General features: G+C 47.5%; 1 protein-coding gene across 1 annotated transcript in view; it reads right to left on the bottom strand.

The window, feature by feature from the left end:
• Nucleotides 1-21,606, bottom strand: part of LOC137540944 (deoxynucleoside triphosphate triphosphohydrolase SAMHD1-like) — a 372,279-nt gene extending 350,673 nt beyond the window's left edge. The window contains exons 1-2 of the mRNA XM_068262118.1: nucleotides 21,556-21,606; nucleotides 7,399-7,410 (exon numbers count right to left, since the gene is read on the bottom strand). Coding sequence (XP_068118219.1) covers nucleotides 7,399-7,410; nucleotides 21,556-21,606 — 63 coding nt within the window. The remainder of the gene's footprint in view (nucleotides 1-7,398; nucleotides 7,411-21,555) is intronic.
• Nucleotides 21,607-22,268: the final 662 nt, after the last annotated feature.

Here is a 22,268-nt window from a genome sequence, read left to right as displayed (position 1 = left end):
GGCAGCTACCTATCTATCCTATACTGGGGGGCACCTACCTAATCTAACCTGTACTGGGGCAGCTACCTATCTATCCTATACTGGGGGGCACCTACCTAATCTAAATTGTACTGGGGGGCAGCTACCTATCTAACCTATACTGGGGGGCAGCTACCTATCTAACCTATGCTGGGGGGCAGCTGTCTGTCTAACCTATGCTGGGGGGCAGCTACCTGTCTAACCTATGCTGGGGGGCAGCTACCTATCTAATCTATACTGGGGGCACCTACCTAATGTAATCTATACTGGGGGCACCTACCTAATCTAATCTATACTGGGGGCACCTACCTAATCTAACCTATACTGGGGGCACCTACCTAATCTAACCTATACTGAGGGGCAGCTACCTAATCTAACCTATACTGGGTGGAAGCTATCTAACCTATACTGGGGGCACTTATCTAACCTGTATTGGGGGCACCTACCTACCTAGCTAGCCTATACAGGTGGCAACTATACTGGCTACCTATACTGGGGGCACCTACCTAACTAACCTATACTGGGGGTACCTACCTATCTAACCTATGCTGGGGGCAACTATACTGGCTACCTATATTGGAGGCACCTGCCTAGCTAACCTGTACTGGGGGCACCTACTTATCTAACTTATACCGGGGGGGGGGGGGGGTGCCTGCCTATCTAACATATACTGGGGGCAACTATACTGGCTACCTATACTGGAGGCAACTACCTGGCTAACTTACTGGGGTCAACTTTACTGGCTCACTTATGCCTGGCCACCTATACTCGGGGGGGACCTATAGCTGGCTACCTATACCGGGGGGGGGGGGGGGGCACAATTGTTACACCCTCTCCCTGGGTGCATTTTAGCCTAGAAACTGCACTGCCCTAGAGTAGCATAGTTCAGTTAAGCGGAGACCTAGGGGGATGCCACTAGCTAGCTCTGGGGCCCAGAGCAATTACCCTATTTTTTCTCATGTATTATATTACCAGGAGGTACAATGCAGAGCGTGTGCCTATAGGTGCAGAGGCAGAGCTATGCTGTGGCTTTGCATAGCATGTGTTACTGATGTGGGCCAGCAGGGGGCGCAGATCAGCTGCTGCTTCTGAATCATAGCAGAGTGGTCACAGGAAGTTGTGTGTGTGGCCCCCTCTTCCCACTTCCTCCCTTCTCACTGGTAGTTCTGAAAACAAAAGCTGCAGGTAGATATGAAGCCAAGGGTTAGGGGGAATTCTATCAGCTGCACACAGAGATATGGAAAAGAAGCCACTGATTAATGTCACAGGAAGAAAAGGCTCCCTCTCTCCTTCTCTGACAGACAGTGCTGATGTGACCTGGCTCACAAGAGTCACACTGCACAGGCTCCTATTGCTGGCCATGCTGCTTCTTAAACTAAGCAGCCAATAAGTGACCATTTCTCTATCCCTAACCTTTCCAGTATTCTATTTACTTGAGATTTTATTTAGATATTAATTAGATATGTATATAGCGTTGCCATTTTCCCCAGCAGTTACGGATCACATAGTCCTGTCACTGACTGTCCTCAGAGGAGTCCACTATCTATCCCTACCATAGTTATAGGCTAATGTCCTACCATATTCTTATTATATATAATTTATGTAGTACTGACATCTTCAGCAGCACATTATAGAGTCCATAATCATGTCACTGACTGTCCTCAGAGGAGGTCACAATGTTATTCCTACTATAGTCATAGTGCATACACACATCATTAGTGTCGCCTGTCAGGATTGAGCTCATTCCAGCGGGCAGCAGTGCGTAATATGAGCGCTGTGCGTCGCTCTAGTATTTTATACAGATGGGCACTGTTGGAGAGGGAGGAGGGACGATGGTGCGGCCTATGACAAGAGCGGCTTCTGGTGGGCGGGGTGAGGAGGGGAACAAACCACTCGGGAGTAACTGCAGTTTAAATATCGTTCATATCAGATTGTTAAAGAGTAACTGTTAGCCCCCAAAGTGAAATTTAAATCTCTACAGCAATGTTTTATTTAGTATTAAAGTGATCCAAAAAGCCAATGCAGAACTTAAAAATCAATATAATTATGTTACTATGTAGCCTTTTGCCTAAGCTAATGACGCAAAGCCGCATATCTGATACTGATGAGCATGCAGAGCATGCCTATGTCTGCCCGACCCCCCTCTCCCCCCCAGGACCAGGTGCCGATCTATTCGCACCACAAACAGCTGACCGCTCTGACAGGGAGAGAGAGCGGCAGCACTTCCAGCGCAGCCACGCAGAGCAGCCGCCGCCGAGTCACATGTGAGACATGTGAGAGAGATGCACGGTGGCGGCTGCTCTGCCGTGGCTGCGCTGGAAGTGCTGCCGCTCTCTCTCCCTGTCAGAGCGGTCAGCTGTTTGTGATGCGAATAGATCGGCACCTGGTCCTGGGGGGGAGAGGGGGGTCGGGCAGACATAGGCATGCTCTGCATGCTCATCAGTATCAGATATGCGGCTTTGCGTCATTAGCTTAGGCAAAAGGCTACATAGTAACATAATTATATTGATTTTTAAGTTCTGCATTGGCTTTTTGGATCACTTTAATACTAAATAAAACATTGCTGTAGAGATTTAAATTTCACTTTGGGGGCTAACAGTTACTCTTTAAATGAGCTCGGGGACACCTGTACTGATGTAATATTCTTCAAATTAATATGTACCTGAAATAGCCCAAAAGGAAAAATGGGGCTTCCTCCAGCCCCCTTCAGACTGATCAGTCCCTCGCTGTCCTCTTCCGCTATGGCTCCTGGTAATTCGGTGCAGTCTGGCCATGTGCTCTCCCGTCGCGCTCCCACAGCCGGGATTGTTTTGCACCCGTGCGTGCGCAATACGCCCCGCCTGGCCTGATTACCGGGAGCTGTAACGGAGGACGGTGAGGGACAGATCAGCCTGAAGGTTGCTGGAGGAAGCCTCGGGGTTTTTCCTTTTGGGCTATCTCAGGTTCACTTTAAAGAGAACCCGAGGTGGGTTTGAAGAATATTATCTGCATACAGAGGCTGGATCTGCCTATACAGCCCAGCCTCTGTTGCTATCCCAAACCCCCCTAAGGTCCCCCTGCACTCTGCAATCCCTCATAAATCACAGCTATGCTGCTGACAAACAGCTTGTCAGAGCTGGCTGTGTTTATCTCTATAGTGTCAGTCTGCTGCTCTCCCCGCCTCCTGCAGAACTCCAGTCCCCGCCTGCATCCCTTCCCTCCCGGCTGATTGGAGGAAAGGGACGGGGGCAGGGACCGGAGCTATGCAGGAGGCGGGGGAGAAGCTGAGACTGACACTACAGATGTAAACACAGCCTCACAGCACGGCTGTGATTTAAGAGGGATTGCAGAGTGCAGGGGGACCTTAGTGGGGTTTGGGATAGCAACAGAGGCTGGGCTGTATAGGCAGATCCAGCCTCTGTATGCAGATAACATTCTTTAAACACACCTCGGGTTCTCTTTAAGTCTGTTTGTAACTTAAAGTGAAACAGAGATGAAAGACATCTCTGGTACCATACTTACCTGGGGCTTCCTTAAGCCCCCTTGAAACCGATCAGCCCCCCGCCGGCCCGAAAGCCTTGCCAAGTCGTGCATGCCGTTGCGCTCCAGCGGCTGGGAACATTCTGCACTTGCGCAATGCTACTGTGCAGGTACAGAGCACTCCTGGGGATGGGAGCTCGTCGGGCTGCACATGCATGGCAAAACGGGACTTGGCCATACTGTGGGGGTCAGGAGCCATCCGAGGAGACAGCGAGGGACTGTGCAGCCACGAGGGGCCTTAAGAAAGCCCCAGGTAAGTATAGAACCTGAGATGTCTTTCATCTCAGGTTCACTTTAGGGCCCGTTTCCACTATCGCGAATCCGCATGCGTTGTCTGCATGCGGATTCACATAGCCAAAGTGGATGGGCCTGTTTCCACTTGTCCGTATTGCTGAGCGTTTTTGTGTGCGGGGAAAATCTTCCCGTGATTTTGCGTGCGATTTCGCATATAAACTAATGTTAATTAACACAGGCAGTGACATGGTTAAAATCGCATGTACTCTAACCTATGCGAAATCGCGGCAAAATACGCATGTGGAATCACATCCGCATGCGTTTTAGTCCGCGGTGAATTACCGGCGATTCCGCACCGCAATAGTGGAAACGGGCCCTCAAGGTCCTACCATATTTTTATTGATGAATTATGTATTTGTAAAGTGCCACAGAAGATGTCAGTGCTATACAGAGTACATAGTCGTGTCACACAATCCAATTCTACCACAGTTAGTCTGTCTTACCATGTTGTTATTGCGTATTTACTAGTCATGGCCCTGCACAGTACAGCTTTTGTCACACACATACGCAGGTGGGCACAAACACCTGCAGTATTATAATGTAGGATATAGTGCTGACACCTTCCATAGCACTTTACAGAGTACATATTCATGTCACTGACAGTCCTCACAGGAGCTCACAATCTAATCCAGGGTTTCTCAACTAGAGTTCTAGGAGAATCCTTCAGAGGTTTGGTGTAATTTCTGGCACTGTATGAGAAATTATAGTCCTGCTTTTTCAACTGCAGCATTAAGCAATGTTTTTCTTTACAGTCCTGGCTTGGTGGAACATTTGAGGAAGTGCGGAGAAGCTGAAGGAAACGCCTAAAGCTGCTGGCAAGTATCAGGTTTTTTTTTCTCTAGTTGTCGATGCTGAGCTGTGAAAGTGCTTATAGGTGCAGAGGCAGAACTATGCTGTGGCATTCCATAGCATGTGTTACAGGTGTGAGCCAGCAGAGGGCACAGATCAGCTGCTGCTTCTGAATCACATCAGAGAGGTGACAGGAAGTTGTGTGTGGCTCTAGTATTTCACACAGATGCGCACTGTTGCAATGGAGTGGGAGGAGGGACAATAGTGCGGCCTATGACAGAGCGGCTTCTGGTGGGCGGGGTACTAAAAGCCACTCAGGAGTAGCTGTAGTTTTTTGTTCCAGCAAATCACATCATTAAAGAGAGTCTGAAGCCTATTAAAATACTGATTTTTACCTGCTATTTATGTTAAGCAATGTTAGCAGTGCTGAAACGCCGCATTCCCGGGGCAGAACGAGGGCTTTATACCCCCCAAATACTGGGGCAAAATTCCATGACTTTCCAGGTTGAGGAATTTGCTGCCCGGGGAGGCAGAGCTTTGTGCTGTAGCTCTGCCTCTACTGGAGTCAATCTTAACGGATCTCCGCCTCTCCCCGCCCCTCTCAATGATAGAAGAATGAGAGGGGCGGGGAGAGGCGGAGATTGATTACAGTAGAGGCAGAGCTACAGCGCAAAGCTCTGCCTCTACCAGAAAGCGCTCCCTGAATTTTTCCCCAGTATTTGGGGGGTATAAAGCCCTCATTCTGCCATGGGAATGCAGCGTTTCATCACTGCTAACAATGCTTAAAGAGAAATCGTGACCAAGAATTGAACTTTACCCCAATCAGTAGCTGATACCCCATTTTACATGAGAAATCTATTCCTTTTCACAAATGGATCATCAGGGGGTTCTGTATGGCTGATATCGTGGTGAAGCCCCTCCCACAGGAGACTTTGAGAACCATTTTCCTGACAGTTTCCTGTCTGCGAACCTAATTGCATTGTGGGAAATAGCTGTTTACAGCTGTTACCAAATGCCAAAAAAAGCAAGCAGCAGCTACTTCCACTGACATCACCTGCCAGCAGTAAAAATGTCACCATGTGATAAATGTCATAATGTAAATCAGGGAGAGGAAAGCTTTTACAATTGGCAAACAGTGACTAAATCATTTATACATAATTATTGTAAAAATGAAGCACTTTTTTATTACATAATTTTCACTGGAGTTCCTCTTTAACATACATAGCAGGTAAAAATAAGTATTTTACTAGACTTCAAGAGACACTGAAGCGAAAAAATATATATGATATAATGAATTGGTTGTGTACTATGAATAATTACTAGAAGATTAGCAGCAAGGAAAATATTCTCATATTTTTATTTTCAGGTATATAGTGTTTTTTCTAACATTGCATCATTCTATAATATGTGCAGATTACACAACACTCAGCATTCAAAATGAGTCTTTCAGAGCAGTCTGTGAACTAATGACCTCTCCTCTGCCAGAGGAAAAGTAAATAGTCCAGGAACAGTTGAGATAATAAAAGTCAGAAAACAGCCCTCTGCACGACTTTGAAAGTCGTAGAGATAATGGCTTTTTTGTATAGAGATAACTGGAGTTTCTTAACTCTTCCTGTACTGGAAACAATTAGACTGATGTATCTGATTTTAATGTTTTATTTCTTAGCTGTAGTACACATACAAATCATAATATCATAGTTTTTTTTTCGCTTCAGTGTCTCTTTCAGTCTCTCTGTAAATAAGCTCAGGGGACATCTGTACTGATGCAATATTCTTCAAATTAGGTATGTTTATAACTTAAGGTCCCGTCATATTATTATTGCTGTATTATGTATTTATACAGCACTGACATCTCCTGCAGCACTTTATACATTACATAGGCATGTCATTGACAGTCTTCAAATGAGCTTACAATCTTAGCCCTGCTATAGTGGTGTATTTCAAAAAGAGAGTATACTGTGCACAGGTTAGGCTATTTAACACTGAGAGAGCAGTTTTGCCAATGAAGTAATAATTCCAAAAAATAAAGGCAGAGCGGCCATGCACATCCCATATAAAACTTTGCTTTTATTGAAAAAAGTCAAAAGGCATACATTACGTCACATCGGAGAATGGAGAGAGATGTACAAGCAGTATAAGGGAGGTCTACAGCCGTTTCGCGCCGTTAATGCTGTGGCGCCTTTATTTTTGGAATTATCCCTGCTATAGTCATGGTGTAGTGTCCTACCATATTACTATTATGTATTTATATAGCGCTGACATCTTCTGCAGCACTTTACAGAGTACATAGCCATGTAGACCCACTTTCCACTGCATGCGCTTCAATCCCACTTTCTTAGTGCTTGCATTTTGTCAATCACATGGAATTGTTGTTTTTTAACAAATTGTGGTGCTCTCTTTATGCTAGTGTGCTGCAATGTGTTCTTGTTGAACTGCAAATGCACCGCATGCTGCATTTCTATTCAGTACAGTTGAGTGGGACTTTTTACTTGTAAAACAATCAGAAATCGCAAAGCAAATGCAGAGCATTTATGATTGGAATTTACAGTGGAAAACCGCCCTTACTGTCCCTCATAGGAGCTCAAAATGTAGTCCCTTTTACTTTCATTGTTTAAAGTCCTACTGTATACTTATGTATTAATATAGCGCTGCCACCTTCTGCAGCACTTTACCCAGTACATAGTCATGTCACTCACTGTCTCTAGAAGACAATAAAGAGAGAGCGCACTCAGAATGTGTGTGGAGGAACTTGGCCCGCTGGCTGAGGACAGATCTCACCTTTAGGATGTGCTGGGATTACCCTTGTGGGCCTGCCAGTGCTTGGACTTGCGCCCCTTGTAGCCAGGGACCAGGCTTGTTGCAGGTGTCGCTCCTGTGCCCGTTTCTCCTCTGCTCGGTCCTGCACCTTTGCTGCTCGCCCCGCATCATTCAGTCCCGACTACAATCTGTAGCCACTCAGTGAAGGAGACTGGGGTTGCAGAGATTTACTCTCCTCTGTGAAGCAGGAGTATGTTGTGGTGTGCTATGCACTAGTCAGTGGTGAGCGGAGCCTGCACTCTGTGGGTGTTTGTTGGCTGACAGCAGAGATAGGTTAACATATAATGGGGCCCTAGGCAAGGTAATAGATATGGGGCCCCCTTGTGGTCCTTTTGGTAAGCTGAAGAGGACAGAGCTCAGAGGAGGTGGCAGGTGGGCCCCTTGACACCCACTAGGCACTGCCTAGGTATGCTGGTGGATGATCTTTCTCTGGCTGACAGTGTCGGTTGGTGGGAGGGTGACTAACAGACTGCAGAGTCCATGTAGGTTAGGGTCGTGTATTGGTAACTATGGCAACGTGCTTCGAAGGGAAAGTATACGCCCCTTCTTCATCAGGCAAATAGAGTTACACATGAAATGACACATTGTAAATATATGTAGCAATTGGATCAAAGTAATCACATGACAATCACATGGTGGCTGCTCAGCCAACAGAACAGTTTAGTGGTCAGAGACCCATCATGATACGTATGCAAATGTAAAGAGGACCATGACCCTTAAAGAGGAACCGTGGCCAAAATTGAACTTCATCCCAATCAGTAGCTGATACCCCCTTTTACATGAGAAATGTATTCCTTTTCACAAACAGATCATCAGGGGGCTCTGTATGGCTGATATTGCGGTGAAACCCCTCCCACAAGTAACTGTGAGGGACATGGTCCTGGCAGTTTCCTGTCTGTAAACCTTGTTGCATTGTGGGAAATAAAAGCTGTTTACAGCTGTTTCCATCTGCCAAAAAAGCAAGCAGCACCTATTTGCAGTGACATCACCTGCCAGCAGTAAAAATGTCACCATGTGATAAATGTCAGAATGTAAATCCGGAAGAGGAAAGCATTTACAATGAGCAAAATCATTGAAATATAATCATTGTAAAAATAAAGCACTTTTTTATTACATTATTTTCACTGGAGTTCCTCTTTAAGTGTATTGTTTCCTGGGGTGTGTAGCACTAAAAATAGAATTAATAGAATAGGGAGGAGGGACAGATACTCCTAAAATATGGCTAAAAATGTTACTAAAGAGAAAAAAAAAAGAGGTGGAGATATTAAATATTTTTATAGTCGCTTTAAGCCTTATTTAATTTATTTTACAGTATAAAAAGGAAATTGATAATATTTAGACCATCAGAGGGTGCACTACCGCAGTAGTGCCACTGGGTGTCTACCAACAGCCACATCATCTGCCACAGAAGTGTTAAAATGATATATGGGGCCACCTGTTTAGTTTTTAGGGCTTCTGTATTAAAAAAAAATCCTTAGATAATATATGAGTTATATTTGTAATTAAAACAAGAGGAAAAACTGGGAAATATTGTTAGTAGAGCTATATTATAAAAATTATGAACTGGTGGAAGTCATTAACAAGATGTATACTGTATATATCGACCACTAGATGTCGCTCTCATACCTTGGTATAAGAGCGCCTCTATGTGGGTTGTGAGATAAAATGCAAGCAAAACAAGTTTGCCTTCTTAACCACTTGAGGACCGTGGGCTTTACCCCCCTTAACCTTCCTGGCGGTTGATTTTTTTCATGCCAAATTGGCAGAAATCTGTTTTTTTTTTATTTATTTTTTTGTGTTTCATGTAAAGCTACCAGAATGGTAGCTACATGAAACACCACTAGAGGGCGCATGTGTCCCTCTAGTGCGATCGTCGCCGGCATCTATAGCAAACAGGGGGACGCGTATATAACGCGCTCCCCTGTTTGGCTTCTCCTGTCGCCGTGGCGACGATCGGAATGACGTCAGCCGACGTCCTGACGTCAGGAGCCTCAGATCCAGCCCATAGCGCTGCCCGGAACTCATTGGTCCGGGCAGCGCAGGGGTCTGGCGGGGGGGGGGGCCCTCTTCTGCCGCTGCGTGCGGGTGATCGCCGCAGAGCGGCGGCAATCAAACTGTGCGCGCGGCTAGCAAAGTGCTAGCTGCGCACACAGCACTTTAAATGGGGCGAATCGCCCCACCAGGGGCTGAGATATCTTCCTGCGCGGCATAGCCCGAGCTCAGCTTGGGCTTACCGCCAGGAAGGTTAAGGACCAGGCACTTTTTTTCCATTCAGACCACTGCAGCTTTCACGGTTTATTGCTCGCTCATACAACCTACCACCTAAATGAATTTTGGCTCCTTTTCTTGTCACTAATAAAGCTTTCTTTTGGTGCTATTTGATTGCTGCTGCGATTTTTACTTTTTATTATATTCATCAAAAAAGACATGAATTTTGTCAAAAAAATGATTTTTTTAACTTTCTGTGCAGACATTTTTCAAATAAAGTAAAATTTCTGTATACATGCAGCACGAAAAATGTGGACAAACATGTTTTTGATTTAAAAAAACCCATTCAGCCTATATTTATTGGTTTGGGTAAAAGTTATAGCGTTTACAAACTATGGTGCAAAAAGTGAATTTTCCCATTTTCCAGCATCTCTGACTTTTCTGACCACCTGACATGTTTCATGAGGGGCTAGAATTCCAGGATAGTATAAATACCCCCCAAATGACCCCATTTTGGAAAGAAGACATCCCAAAGTATTCACTGAGAGGCATAGTGAGTTCATAGAAGATATTATTTTTTGTCACAAGTAAGCGGAAAATGACACTTTGTGACAACAACAAAACAAAGTTTCCATTTCTTCTAACTTGCAACAAAAAAAAAATGAAATCTGCCACAGACTCACCATGCCCCTCTCTGAATACCTTGAAGTGTCTACTTTCCAAAATGGGGTCATTTGTGGGGTGTGTTTACTGTCCTGACATTTTGGGGGTGCTAAATTGTAAGCACCCCTGTAAAGCCTAAAGGTGCTCATTGGACTTTGGGCCTCTTAGCGGAGTTAGGCTGCAAAAAAGTGTCACACATGTGGTATTGCTGTACTCAGGAGAAGTAGTATAATGTGTTTTGGGGTGTATTTTTACACATACCCATGCTGGGTGGGAGAAATATCTCTGTAAATGACAATTGTTTGATTTTTTTTTACACACAATTGTCCATTTACAGAGAGATTTCTCCCACTCAGCATGGGTATGTGTTAAAATACACCCCAAAACACATTATACTACTTCTCCTGAGTACGGCGATACCAAATGTGTGGCAATTTTTTGCACCCTAACTGCGCTAAGGGGCCCAAAGTCCAATGAGTACCTTTAGGATTTCACTGGTCATTTTTGTTTCAAGACTACTCCTCACGGTTTAGGGCCCCTAAAATGCCAGTTCAGTATAGGAACCCCACTAATGACCCCATTTTAGAAAGAAGACACCCCAAGGTATTCCGTTAGGAGTATGGTGAGTTCATAGAAGTTTTTATTTTTTTGTCACAAGTTAGCGGAAATTTATTTTAATTGTTTTTTTTCACAAAGTGTCATTTTCCGCTAACTTGTGACAAAAAATAAAATCTTCTATGAACTCACCATACTCCTAACGGAAACCCTTGGGGTGTCTTCTTTCTAGAATGGGGTCATTTGTGGGGTTCCTATACTGCCCTGACATTTTAGGGGCCCTAAACTGTGAGGAGTAGTCTTGAAACCAAATGTCGCAAAATGACCTGTGAAATCCTAAAGGTACTCATTGGACTTTGGGCCCCTTAGTGCACTTGGGGTGTAAAAAAGTGCCACACATGTGGTACTGCCGTACTCAGGAGAAGTAGTATAATGTGTTTTGTGGTGCATTTTTACACATACCCATGCTGGGTGGGAGAAATATCTCTGTAAATGACAATTGTTTGATTTTTTTTACACACAATTGTCCATTTACAGAGAGATTTCTCCCACTCAGCATGGGTATGTGTAAAAATACACCCCAAAACACATTATACTACTTTTCCTGAGTATGGCGGTACCACATGTGTGACATTTTTTTGCAGCCTAGGTGCGCTAAGGGGCCCAACGTCCTATTCACAGGTCATTTTGAGGCATTTGTTTTCTAGACTACTCCTCACGGTTTAGGGCCCCTAAAATGCCAGGGCAGTATAGGAACCCCACAAGTGACCCCATTTTAGAAAGAAGACACCCCAAGGTATTCCGTTAGGTGTATGGCGAGTTCATCGAAGATTTTATTTTTTGTCACAAGTTAGTGAAAAATGACACTTTGTGAAAAAAAAACAATAAAAATCAATTTCCGCTAACTTTTGACAAAAAAATAAAATCTTCTATGAACTCGTCATACACCTAACAGAATACCTTGGGGTGTCTTTTTTCTAAAATGGGGTCACTTGTGGGGTTCCTATACCGCCCTGGCATTTTACGGGCCCAAAACCGTGAGTAGTCTGGAAACCAAATGTCTCAAAATGACTGTTCAGGGGTATAAGCATCTGCAAATTTTGATGACAGGTGGTCTATGAGGGGGCGAATTTTGTGGAACCTGTCATAAGCAGGGCGGCCTTTTAGATGACAGGTTGTATTCGGCCTGATCTGATGGATAGGAGTGCTAGGGGGGTGACAGGAGGTGATTGATGGGTGTCTCAGGGGGTGGTTAGAGGGGAAAATAGATGCAATCAATGCACTGGGGAGGTGATCGGAAGGGGGTCTGAGGGGGATCTGAGGGTTTGGCCGAGTGATCAGGAGCCCACCTGGGGCAAATTAGGGCCTGATCTGATGGGTAGGTGTGCTAGGGGGTGACAGGAGGTGATTGATGGGTGTCTCAAGGTGGGATTAGAGGGGGGAATAGATGCAAGCAATGCACTGGGGAGGTGATCAGGGCTGGGGTCTGAGGGCGTTCTGAGGGTGTGGGCAGGTGATTGAGTGCCCTAGGGGCAGATAGGGGTCTAATCTGATGGGTAGCAGTGACAGGGGGTGATTGATGTGTAATTAGTGGGTGTTTAGGGTAGAGAACAGATGTAAACAATGCACTTGGGAGGTGATCGGACGTCGGATCTGCGGGCAATCTATTGGTGTGGGTGGGGTATCAGATTGCCCGCAAGGGGCAGGTTAGGGGCTGATTGATGGGTGGCAGTGACAGGGGGTGATTGATGGGTGGCAGTGACAGGGGGTGATTGATGCGTGATTGACAGGTGATCAGTGGGTTATTACAGGGAAGAACAGATGTAAATATTGCACTGGCGAATTGATAAGGGGGGGTCTGAGGGCAATCTGAGCGTGTAGGCGGGTGATTGGGTGTCCGCAAGGGGCAGATTAGGATCTGATCTGATGGGTAACAGTGACAGGTGGTGATAGGGGGTGATTGATGGGTGATTGATGGGTAATTAGTGGGTGTTTAGGGTAGAGTACAGATGTAAACACTGCACTTGGGAGGTGATCTGACGTCGGATCTGCGGGCGATCTATTGGTGTGGGTGGGTGATCAGATTGCCCACCAGGGGCAGGTTAGGGGCTGATTGATGGGTGGCAGTGACAGGGGGTGATTGATGGGTGATTGACAGGTGATCAGGGGGATAGATGCATACAGTACACAGGGGGGGGGGGGGGGGGTCTGGGGAGTGTGGGGGGGTGATCAGAAGGGAGCAGGGGGCAGTTTAGGGAATAAAAAAAAATAGCGTTGACAGATAGTGACAGGGAGTGATTGATGGGTGATTAGGGGGGTGATTGGGTGCAAACAGTGGTCTGGGGGGTGGGCAGGGAGGGGGTCTGAGCGGTGCTGTGGGCGATCAGGGGGCGGGGGGGGGGGGGGAATCAATGTGCTTGGGTGCAGACTAGGGTGGCTGCAGCCTGCCCTGGTGGTCCCTCGGACACTGGGACCACCAGGGCAGGAGGCAGCCTGTATAATACACTTTGTGTACATTACAAAGTGTATTATACACTTTGTATGCGGCGATCCGGGTGCTAGTAACTAGTAACCCCGATCACGAATGACGCGATCGCGCCGCCCATGCCCGTACAAGGACCGCCGCCATTTGTACATACGGCGGTCCTTGCGGGGTCCACTTCCCGGCCGCCAATTGTATATACGGCGGTCGGGAAGTGGTTAAAGGGGAACTTCAGCCTAAACAAATATACTGTCATCAAGTTACATTAGTTATGTTAATTAGAATAGATAGGTAATATAATCTCTTACCTACCCTGTTTTAAAAGAACAGGCAAATGTTTGTGATTCATGGGGGCTGCCATCTTTGTCATGGGGGCAGCCATCTTTTTGGTTGAAAGGAGCTGACAAGGAGCAGGAGACACAGTTACAACTATCCTGTGTCCTGATTACCCCTCCCAGCTGCACACGCTAGGCTTCAAATGTCAAATTCAAAGTGTAAAAAAAAAAAAAAAATTGCACCAAAACAGCAGAACGAGAACAACAAAATTAGAAATCCCATCATGCTTTGCACAGCATCAGGGGAAAAAAGCCCAGGCAGTTTTCTTCTATGCAGCTAAAAATGAGGCTTGTATAAGTAAAACAAAGTTCTGATGCTGTGAAACTGTTAAAGAATTTGGCCTCGATTCATAAACAGCAGTGCGATAAAAAAATCTTGTAGGGAAAATTCCGCACTCGGTATTTTCCCGGTCTGTGTGCTAATTCATAAAGATTTCCCCAGCTGCCCTTGGAGGTCGGTAAATTACCGCAGCCCATTGAGCGGTAGAGTAGAGCAGTGTCTCGATTCTCTCTTTGCCCTGCAGAAATGAATCACACAGACGGCTCTCTGGTTCTCTCCACTGATGACTCAGACAGATGAGTCACACAGTCTTTCCCTGCCCAAATGATTCACACAGAGGGCTCTCTGGCTCTCTCCACTGATGACTCAAACAGACTTCGGCTCTCTGCACTTTTGCATTCATCAGAGCTGTCGGTAACTTGTTATCGCCTCACTAGAGGTGTCGGTAACTACCGCCAGGCTTACCGCTTGTTGAAGGCTTTATGAATTGACATTTGCTGACAATTTACTGACGTGTTGTCGGTAACTACAGCCAAGTCGGTAATTTATCTCCCTGGTCGGTAATGTCAGCTTTTCATGCGGTAACAGCCTTTATGAATTGACATTTTGCTAAGTGGTCGATAAAGTCTGCTGTTTTCAGCATTACCGCATGAGGTAATGCTTTATGAATCGATGCCAAAGCCTTTTCAGTGCTGCTGAGTCGATTTTTAGTCCGGAGGTTCACTTTAAAGGCCACCAGAGCCAAACGAAGTGGGAAAAAAACTGAAGGGGGAGAGGCATGTTCTGGCAGCTGTCCTGATGGCCTCCGCAAAATATGTTGATATAAAGTTTGTATGAATTATTATATGTAAAGTATATACAGTAAATATAAGAGAATTATACAAAAACAATAAGTACTGCATGTAAAGTTTGTGAATGAAAAGTCTAGTGCATATTTTCCAAGGCTATAGTCAGACCATTGGGTATCAGTGTCTCTAATTGGAGAATCCAGTAGGTTTCCCTATTGCACAAGGTTCTGAAGCAGCTTAATCTATGGGAATCCATTATCTGTTCTATTAAGGTTATTCGTATTAGTTTTTAAGGGACCATGAACACAAAAAATAAATGGAATCTGGACTTACCTGGGGCTTCCTCCAGCCCCCCGTAGCCTGCGAGGTCCCTGGTGTCCTCTGGTTCCCCTACGTGGTCTTGCTGGCGGCTCCATGCATGGCATGGCTGAAGGCTCACATGCGTTGCCCATCCGTGCAGCCATCGCGATCACATGCCCTTCACCATAAGCATCCTGCGCACGCATGGTTCAGTCTTTCAAGAACGGCGCATGCATAGGATGCTTATGGCGAACGTGTTGGGTGTGCGGACGGGCTGCACATGCGAGCCTTCAGCCAAAGTCACCAGGTGAAAAGAGCCACCAGCGAGACCACGGAGGGGACCCAGAAGATGCCAAGAGACCTTGCGGGCTACAGGGGCTGGAGGAAGCCCCAGGGAAGTCCAGATTCCATTTATTTTTTTTGTTTAGGGTCCCTTTAAATTGTCTCTTGTGCACTAGATTGAAATGTTTGGAGATGCTGTGTGTGTGACGGCCCTCTTTTATGTTCTCTCTGTGTTTGTTTAATCTTTTGTGGGATGCTTGTTTTATTTCCCACATATTGTGGATTGCAGGGGCATTCCAAAAGATAAATGACAGAGTGCAGGCTCCGCTCACCACTGACTAGTGCATAGTATACCGCAACATACCCCTGCTCTACAGGGGAGAGTATACGGCTGCAACCCCAGTCTCCTTCACTGAGCGGCTGCAGATTGTAGTCAGCTTGTGACTGGTTGAAGCAAGGCCCATAGGAGCAGGACTGGTTCTAGACTTTTTGCTGCCTGAGGAAAACTTGTGGTGATGCGCCCCCTTCCGGATTTGGAATGATCGCACAGATTCCCCTCCTCCCCACTCACTGTTAGACTTCTCACACAGCACATCAAGCTGCTTTTCTCCAATGATGATCTCTTCACCTCACTCTGCTTTCACTTCTCCTCCTACTCTGACTTTGTGCTGTTAATGTAAACACACAGTTTATCAGTTTATGCCTGTAATCTCTGCACCTGATGTAAATGTTTCATCTTGCTTCATGAGAGAACTGGCCCGGCACAGGAACTACACCTGCAACAAGCCTGGTTCCTGGCTAAAAGGGGCACAAGCCCAAGCGCTGGCATGCCCACAAGGGTAATCCCAGCACATCCTAAGGGGGAGATCTGTTCTCAAGCAGCCTCCAAGTTCCTCCACACACAATCTGAGTGAACTCTCTCTCTCTCTCTCTCTCTCTCTCTCTCTCTCTCTCTCTCTCTTTCTGATGACGTGCGATCGTATGCGCTGCGTTCAGATCGCACGGCCATCTGTGCTAGGTAGATGTGAACGAGGCCTGACACCTTCCACTATACAGGCACTGGACATGGACACAGGTAATACATACATTTAATAAAAAATCTATTTAATAAAAAAAACCTGGTGAAAACTTTTACAGTAAATACTATTGTCCCAAGCAATAAGTGGGAAGGAGACGAGTGACACCGTTCAGCTTTTTGTACCTGATACTGGCCAGTGCACGCGCTCTTTGGCTTCGGGGTACCCTTTGTCTGGGCATCGTGTGTAAGGGATTTTTAAAAATGATTTTATGTACCTTTTTGGTTTTATATTTTATAACTTTTGAGATAAGAAAGAGGGACACTTAACCTCCTTGGCGGTAACCCCGTGTGTGACACTGGGTAAGCCGCCGGAGGGTGCCGCTCAGGCCCTGCTGGGCCGATTTACATAATTTTTTTTTTGCTGGACAAAGTGCTAGCTGCGCCAGCACACTGATCGCCGCCACCCCGCGCCCGATCGCCGCTATCCGTTGCGGTGCGAGCCCCCCCCAGACACCGTGCGCTGCCTGGCCAATCAGTGCCAGGCAGCGCCGAGGGGTGGATCGGGACTCCCAATGACGTCACGACGTCGGTGACGTCATTCCACCCCGTCGCCATGGCGACGGATGAAGCCCTCCAGGAAATCCCGTTCTTTGAACGGGATTTCCTGATCGGAGATCGCCGGAGGCGATCAAAGCGGGCGGGGGGGTGGCGCTGAGCAGCAGCTATCATGTAGCGAGCCCTGGGCTCGCTACATGATTTAAAAAAAAACAAAACTGCTGCGCTGCCTCCTGGCAGAATTTTTCATACCGCCAGGAGGGTTAAAGAGGACCTCCATGCATAAATTAAAAATCTGTCAGCGCTGCTGTAATGCAAAGTTATATATACCTCTGGAGTTTTGTCTGACGAAGCGGCCCCGAAGTCCCAGCATCACTCCCAGGCCCGGATTTACCTCGCAGGAGCCTATAGGCACAGATGTCCTGGCACCTTAGACTTCCCCCGCCATGAACCTACAAAACCCCATCAAACTGCACCACAACTGTGTTGGCTGTCCCAGCTGTCACTTCTCCTGTGCTTCCCTTGCCTGTCATAGGTAACAACAGGTCCCCCTTAATGTTACTTCTGGCTACCTAATACTAAGTAGCTAGAGGTGCCCCACAAGTATTAGGTAGCTAGAGGAACCTCAGTATTAAGTTGCTAAAGTTGCCCCTGGCTGAAAGGAGATCTCATGCCAAGAGCAGGGTTAGTAACCTCTCATTTGCACTCTTATCAGGACTCTGCCTAGGGAAGGAGGGAGGGAGGCACTTGGGGAGGGGAGTGAACGGCCTTTCCATCATCAGGCGCCTGTAGGCACTTACAGCAGCGCTTACCAATTTTAGTTTATGGATAGAGTTCCTCTTTAAAGGGACACTTAAGTCAAACAAAAAAAATGAGTTTTACTCACTTGGGGCTTCCAGTAGCCCCCTGCAGCTGTCCGGTACCCTCGCCATCTCCCTCCGATACTCCTGGCCCCGCTGGCAGCCACTTCCTGTTTCGGTGACAGGAGCTGACAGGCTGGGGACGCGAGTGATTCTTCGCGTTCCTGGCCACAATAGCGCCATCTATGCTGCTATAGCATATATCATATACCATATAGCAGCATAGAGGGTGCTAATGTGTCTGGGAACGCGAAGAATCACTCGCGTCCCCAGCCTGTCAGCTCCTGTCACCAAAACAGGAAGTGGCTGCCGGCGGGGCCAGGAGGATCGGAGGGAGACGGCAAGGGCACCGGACAGCTGCAGGGGGCTATTGGAAGCCCTAGGTGAGTAAAACTCATTTTTTTTGTTTGACTTAAGTGTCCCTTTAAGCCACACCCCTAATCACACCGCCGCCACACCCCTGGTCACAAAGAAAAATATGTTGTTTTATAATTCAAACCACACTGGTCCTTTCCATCCTGGTTTATTTTCCTTCAAATTAACATAGAAAATAAGAAATCTATCAATTTTAAGGATGGGAATAAAATTTGGAGTCAATTAACCTCCTGAGCGGTATAGTCGAGCTCAGCTCGCCCATTACCGCTGGAGGGTGTTGGGCGAACACCTAGATGTTCGGGTTCGCGAACGTTCGCCGAACATCGCCGCGATGTTCGGGTGTTCGCGCCGAACTCTGAACATAATGGAAGTCAATGGGGACCCGAACTTTCGTGCTTTGTAAAGCTTCCTTACATGCTACATACCCCAAATTAGCAGGGTATGTGCACCTTGGGAGTGGGTACAAGAGGAAAAAAAATATTTGAAAAAGAGCTTATAGTTTTTGAGAAAATTGATTGTAAAGTTTCAAAGGAAAAACTGTCTTTTAAATGTGGAAAATGTCATGTTTCTTTGCACAGGTAACATGCTTTTTTTCGCCATGCAGTCATAAATGTAATACAGAGAAGAGGTTCCAGGAAAAGGGACCGGTAACGCTAACCCAGCACCAGCAGCAGCACACGTGATGGAACAGGAGGAGGCGCAGGAGGAGAAGGCCACGCTTTGTGAGACACAACAACCCAGGCCTTGCATGAGGACAAGAAGCGTGCGGATAGCATGCTTTGTACCGCCATGCAGTCATAAATGTAATAAAGATAAGTGGTTCAATAAACAGGGACCACGCGGCAACGTTAACCCAGCAGCAGCAGACGTGATGGAACAGGAGGAGGCGCAGGAGGAGAAGGCCACGCTTTGTGAGACACAACAACCCAGGCCTTGCATGAGGTACCGCCGTGCAGTCATAAATGTAATAAAGATAAGTGGTTCAATAAACAGGGACCACGCGGCAACGCTAACCCAGCAGCAGCAGACGTGATGAACAGGAGGAGGCGCAGGAGGAGAAGGCCATGCTTTTTGAGACACAACAACCCAGGCCTTGCATGAGGACAAAAAGCGTGCGGATATAGCAGCAATGCTTTTTGCCGCCATGCAGTCATAAATGTAATACAGATGAGAGGTTCAATAAACAGGGACCGGAAACGCTACACCATCCCAGATGTTCATTGGTCATGTTACTTGGTTGGGGTCCTGGAGTGTTGCGTAGTCATTTCCAATCCAGGATTGATTAATTTTAATTTGAGTCAGACGGTCTGCATTTTCTGTGGAGAGGCGGATACGCCGATCTGTGACGATGCCTCTGGCAGCACTGAAACAGCGTTCCGACATAACGCTGGCTGCCGGGCAAGCCAGCACCTCTATTGCGTACATTGCCAGTTCGTGCCAGGTGTCTAGCTTCGATACCCAATAGTTGAAGGGTGCAGATGGATTGTTCGACACAGCTAAGTCATCTGACATGTAGTCCTTGACCATCTTCTCCAGGCGATCGGTGTTGGAGGTGGATCTGCACGCTTGCTGTTCAGTGGGCTGCTGCTGCATGGGTGTCAGAAAATTTGCCCACTCCAAGGACACTGCCGATACCATTCCCTTTTGGGCACTAGCTGCGGCTTGCGTTGTTTGCTGCCCTCCTGGTCGTCCTGGGTTTGCGGAAGTCAGTCTGTCGGCGTACAACTGGCTAGAGGAGGGGGAGGATGTCAATCTCCTCTCTAAAGTCTCCACAAGGGCCTGCTGGTATTCTTCCATTTTGACCTGTCTGACTCTTTCTTCAAGCAGTTTTGGAACATTGTGTTTGTACCGTGGATCCAGAAGGGTATAAACCCAGTAATTGGTGTTGTCCAGAATGAGCACAATGCGTGGGTCACGTTCAATGCAGTCTAGCATGAATTGAGCCATGTGTGCCAGAGTCCTACCAGAATCCTCATCATCCTCTTGTGAGCGTTGTGATAGTTGTTGTGATGCATCATAGTCGTCACCTTCCTCCTGGTCTGCTTCTGCTGACCATTCGCGCTGAATTGTGGAAGTCCAACGTGCACCGCTCTGGCCCTCGTCAGTGGTGGCATGAAATTCCTGCTCCAACTCCAGCTGTTCCTCCTCCTCTTCTTCATCATAGCTGCTGGGGCCAGCGTTCCCTGAGGCGGATGGCCTGATGTTGGTACCATCACGCTGATCGTTTTCTCCTTCAGATTCCCCCAGTTGCATCATGACAGCTGTTTCCTTGATTTTCAACATTGACCTCTTCAGTAAACACAGCAGTGGTATGGTAATGCTGACTGAAGAGTTGTCACTGCTCACAAGCAACGTGGATTGCTCAAAATTTTGGAGGACTTGGCAGAGGTCCAACATGTTGGCCCAATCGGATCCACAGAAGCTTGGCAGCTGTCCGGATGCGCCTCGGTACTGCGCCGTCATGTACTGGACCACTGCACTCTTCTGCTCGCAAAAGCGGGCTTGCATGTGCAGCGTACAATTCCAGCGCGTAGGGACATCACACAGCAAGCGATGGTGGGGGAGATTGAAGCGCTCCTGCATCTTGGCGAGTGCCCCCGAAGCAGTACTGGAATTTCTACAATGTTTGGCCATTCGACGCACCTTCAACAGAAGATCGGCCACGCCTGGGTATGTCCTCAGGAACCGCTGAACTACTAGGTTCATCACGTGCGCCAGGCAAGGGATGTGTGTCAGCTTAGCCAACCTTAAAGCGCGAATGAGATTACTCCCATTATCACACACAACCATGCCCGGTTTCAGGTCCAGCGGTGCCAGCCACAAATCCGTCTGTTCCTTTATTCCCTTCCAAATTTCCTCCCCTGTGTGCTGCTTATCCCCAAGGCAGATCAGCTTCAGCAACGCTTGCTGACGCATGCCAACAGCTGTGCTGCACTGCTTCCACGATCCTACTGCTGCTGGGTTAGTGTTTCCAGATGAGGTACAGCTTTGAGATGCGTTGGAGGAGAAGGAGTCAGAGAGGTAGGTGCTGCTGTTGTTATCCAGTGGGAGGGACGGCGGTGCAGCTGTTTGCGGCGTGGGCAACACCCGCGCCGTAGCAGGTGAGGAATCGCTGCCAGGCTCCACAAGGTTCACCCAGTGCACGGTAAGGGAGATGTATCGACCCTGGCCGAACGCACTCGTCCAGGTGTCAGTTGTGAGGTGAACCTTGCAGGCAACGGCATTCTTCAAGCTTCGGGTTATTTTGCTGACCACGTGCTCATGCAACTCAGGCACTGCAGAGCGCGCAAAGTGGTAGCGGCTGGGAACCACGTAACATGGGATGGCCACTGACATCATGCCCTTGAAGCTGTTTGTCTCCACCACTCGATATGGCAGCATTTCGCAGGCCAGAAGCTTGGCTATGCTGGCTGTTACTGCCACGGCCCGGGGGTCATTTGCTGGCAATTTCCTCTTGCGCTCAAACATCTCTGACACAGACAACTGGACCGTAGCGCTGCACACGGAAGGGCTGTTGGTTGTTGTGTTTGATGAACACTGGGAGACCTCAAGAGCACTACTCCGGAAAGTGACAGTGTCAGCGTCGTCTGATGTTTGTGAATGTTGTGAACCACGCAATGGCTGGGCTACTGCTGCTGCTGAGGCGGGTCTGGTGGTGAGCCTGGTGAACCCAAGGGAGGCAGTGTTGCTGGTACCCTGTCCTGCCGCGTTTGCCCACAGAGTGGGATGTTTGGATAGCATGTGGCGGCTCATGCTGGTGGTGGAGAGGTTGTTAATACTTTTCCCCCTGCTCAGGCGGGTCTTGCACACCTTGCAAATCGCCATGGTAACACCCTCAGTGCAGTCTTCAAAGAAAGCCCAGACTTTGGAGCACCTGCCTTGCTGGCGATTTCTGTTTGCTCCTCTTTTGCCTCTCACTTGAACTTCCACGCTTGTGGTGCCTGAAATTGCGCGCCGCCTACCTTGTGGCACAAGGCGAACTTGTGCAGCAGTGGGTTCTTCAACAGACTCATCTGTGCTGCTGCTACGACGGCGATGTTCTCGTTCACAAACAAAATCTGGGTCTCTGTCCACATTGTCCATACCCTCCTCTTCCATCTCCTCATACTCGTCATATGTCATTGTGGGGG

The sequence above is a fragment of the Hyperolius riggenbachi genome, chromosome 12, assembly GCF_040937935.1.
Source record: "Hyperolius riggenbachi isolate aHypRig1 chromosome 12, aHypRig1.pri, whole genome shotgun sequence".
NCBI classification, from domain to species: Eukaryota; Metazoa; Chordata; class Amphibia; order Anura; family Hyperoliidae; genus Hyperolius; species Hyperolius riggenbachi.
This window is presented reverse-complemented; position numbering and strand designations above follow the sequence as displayed.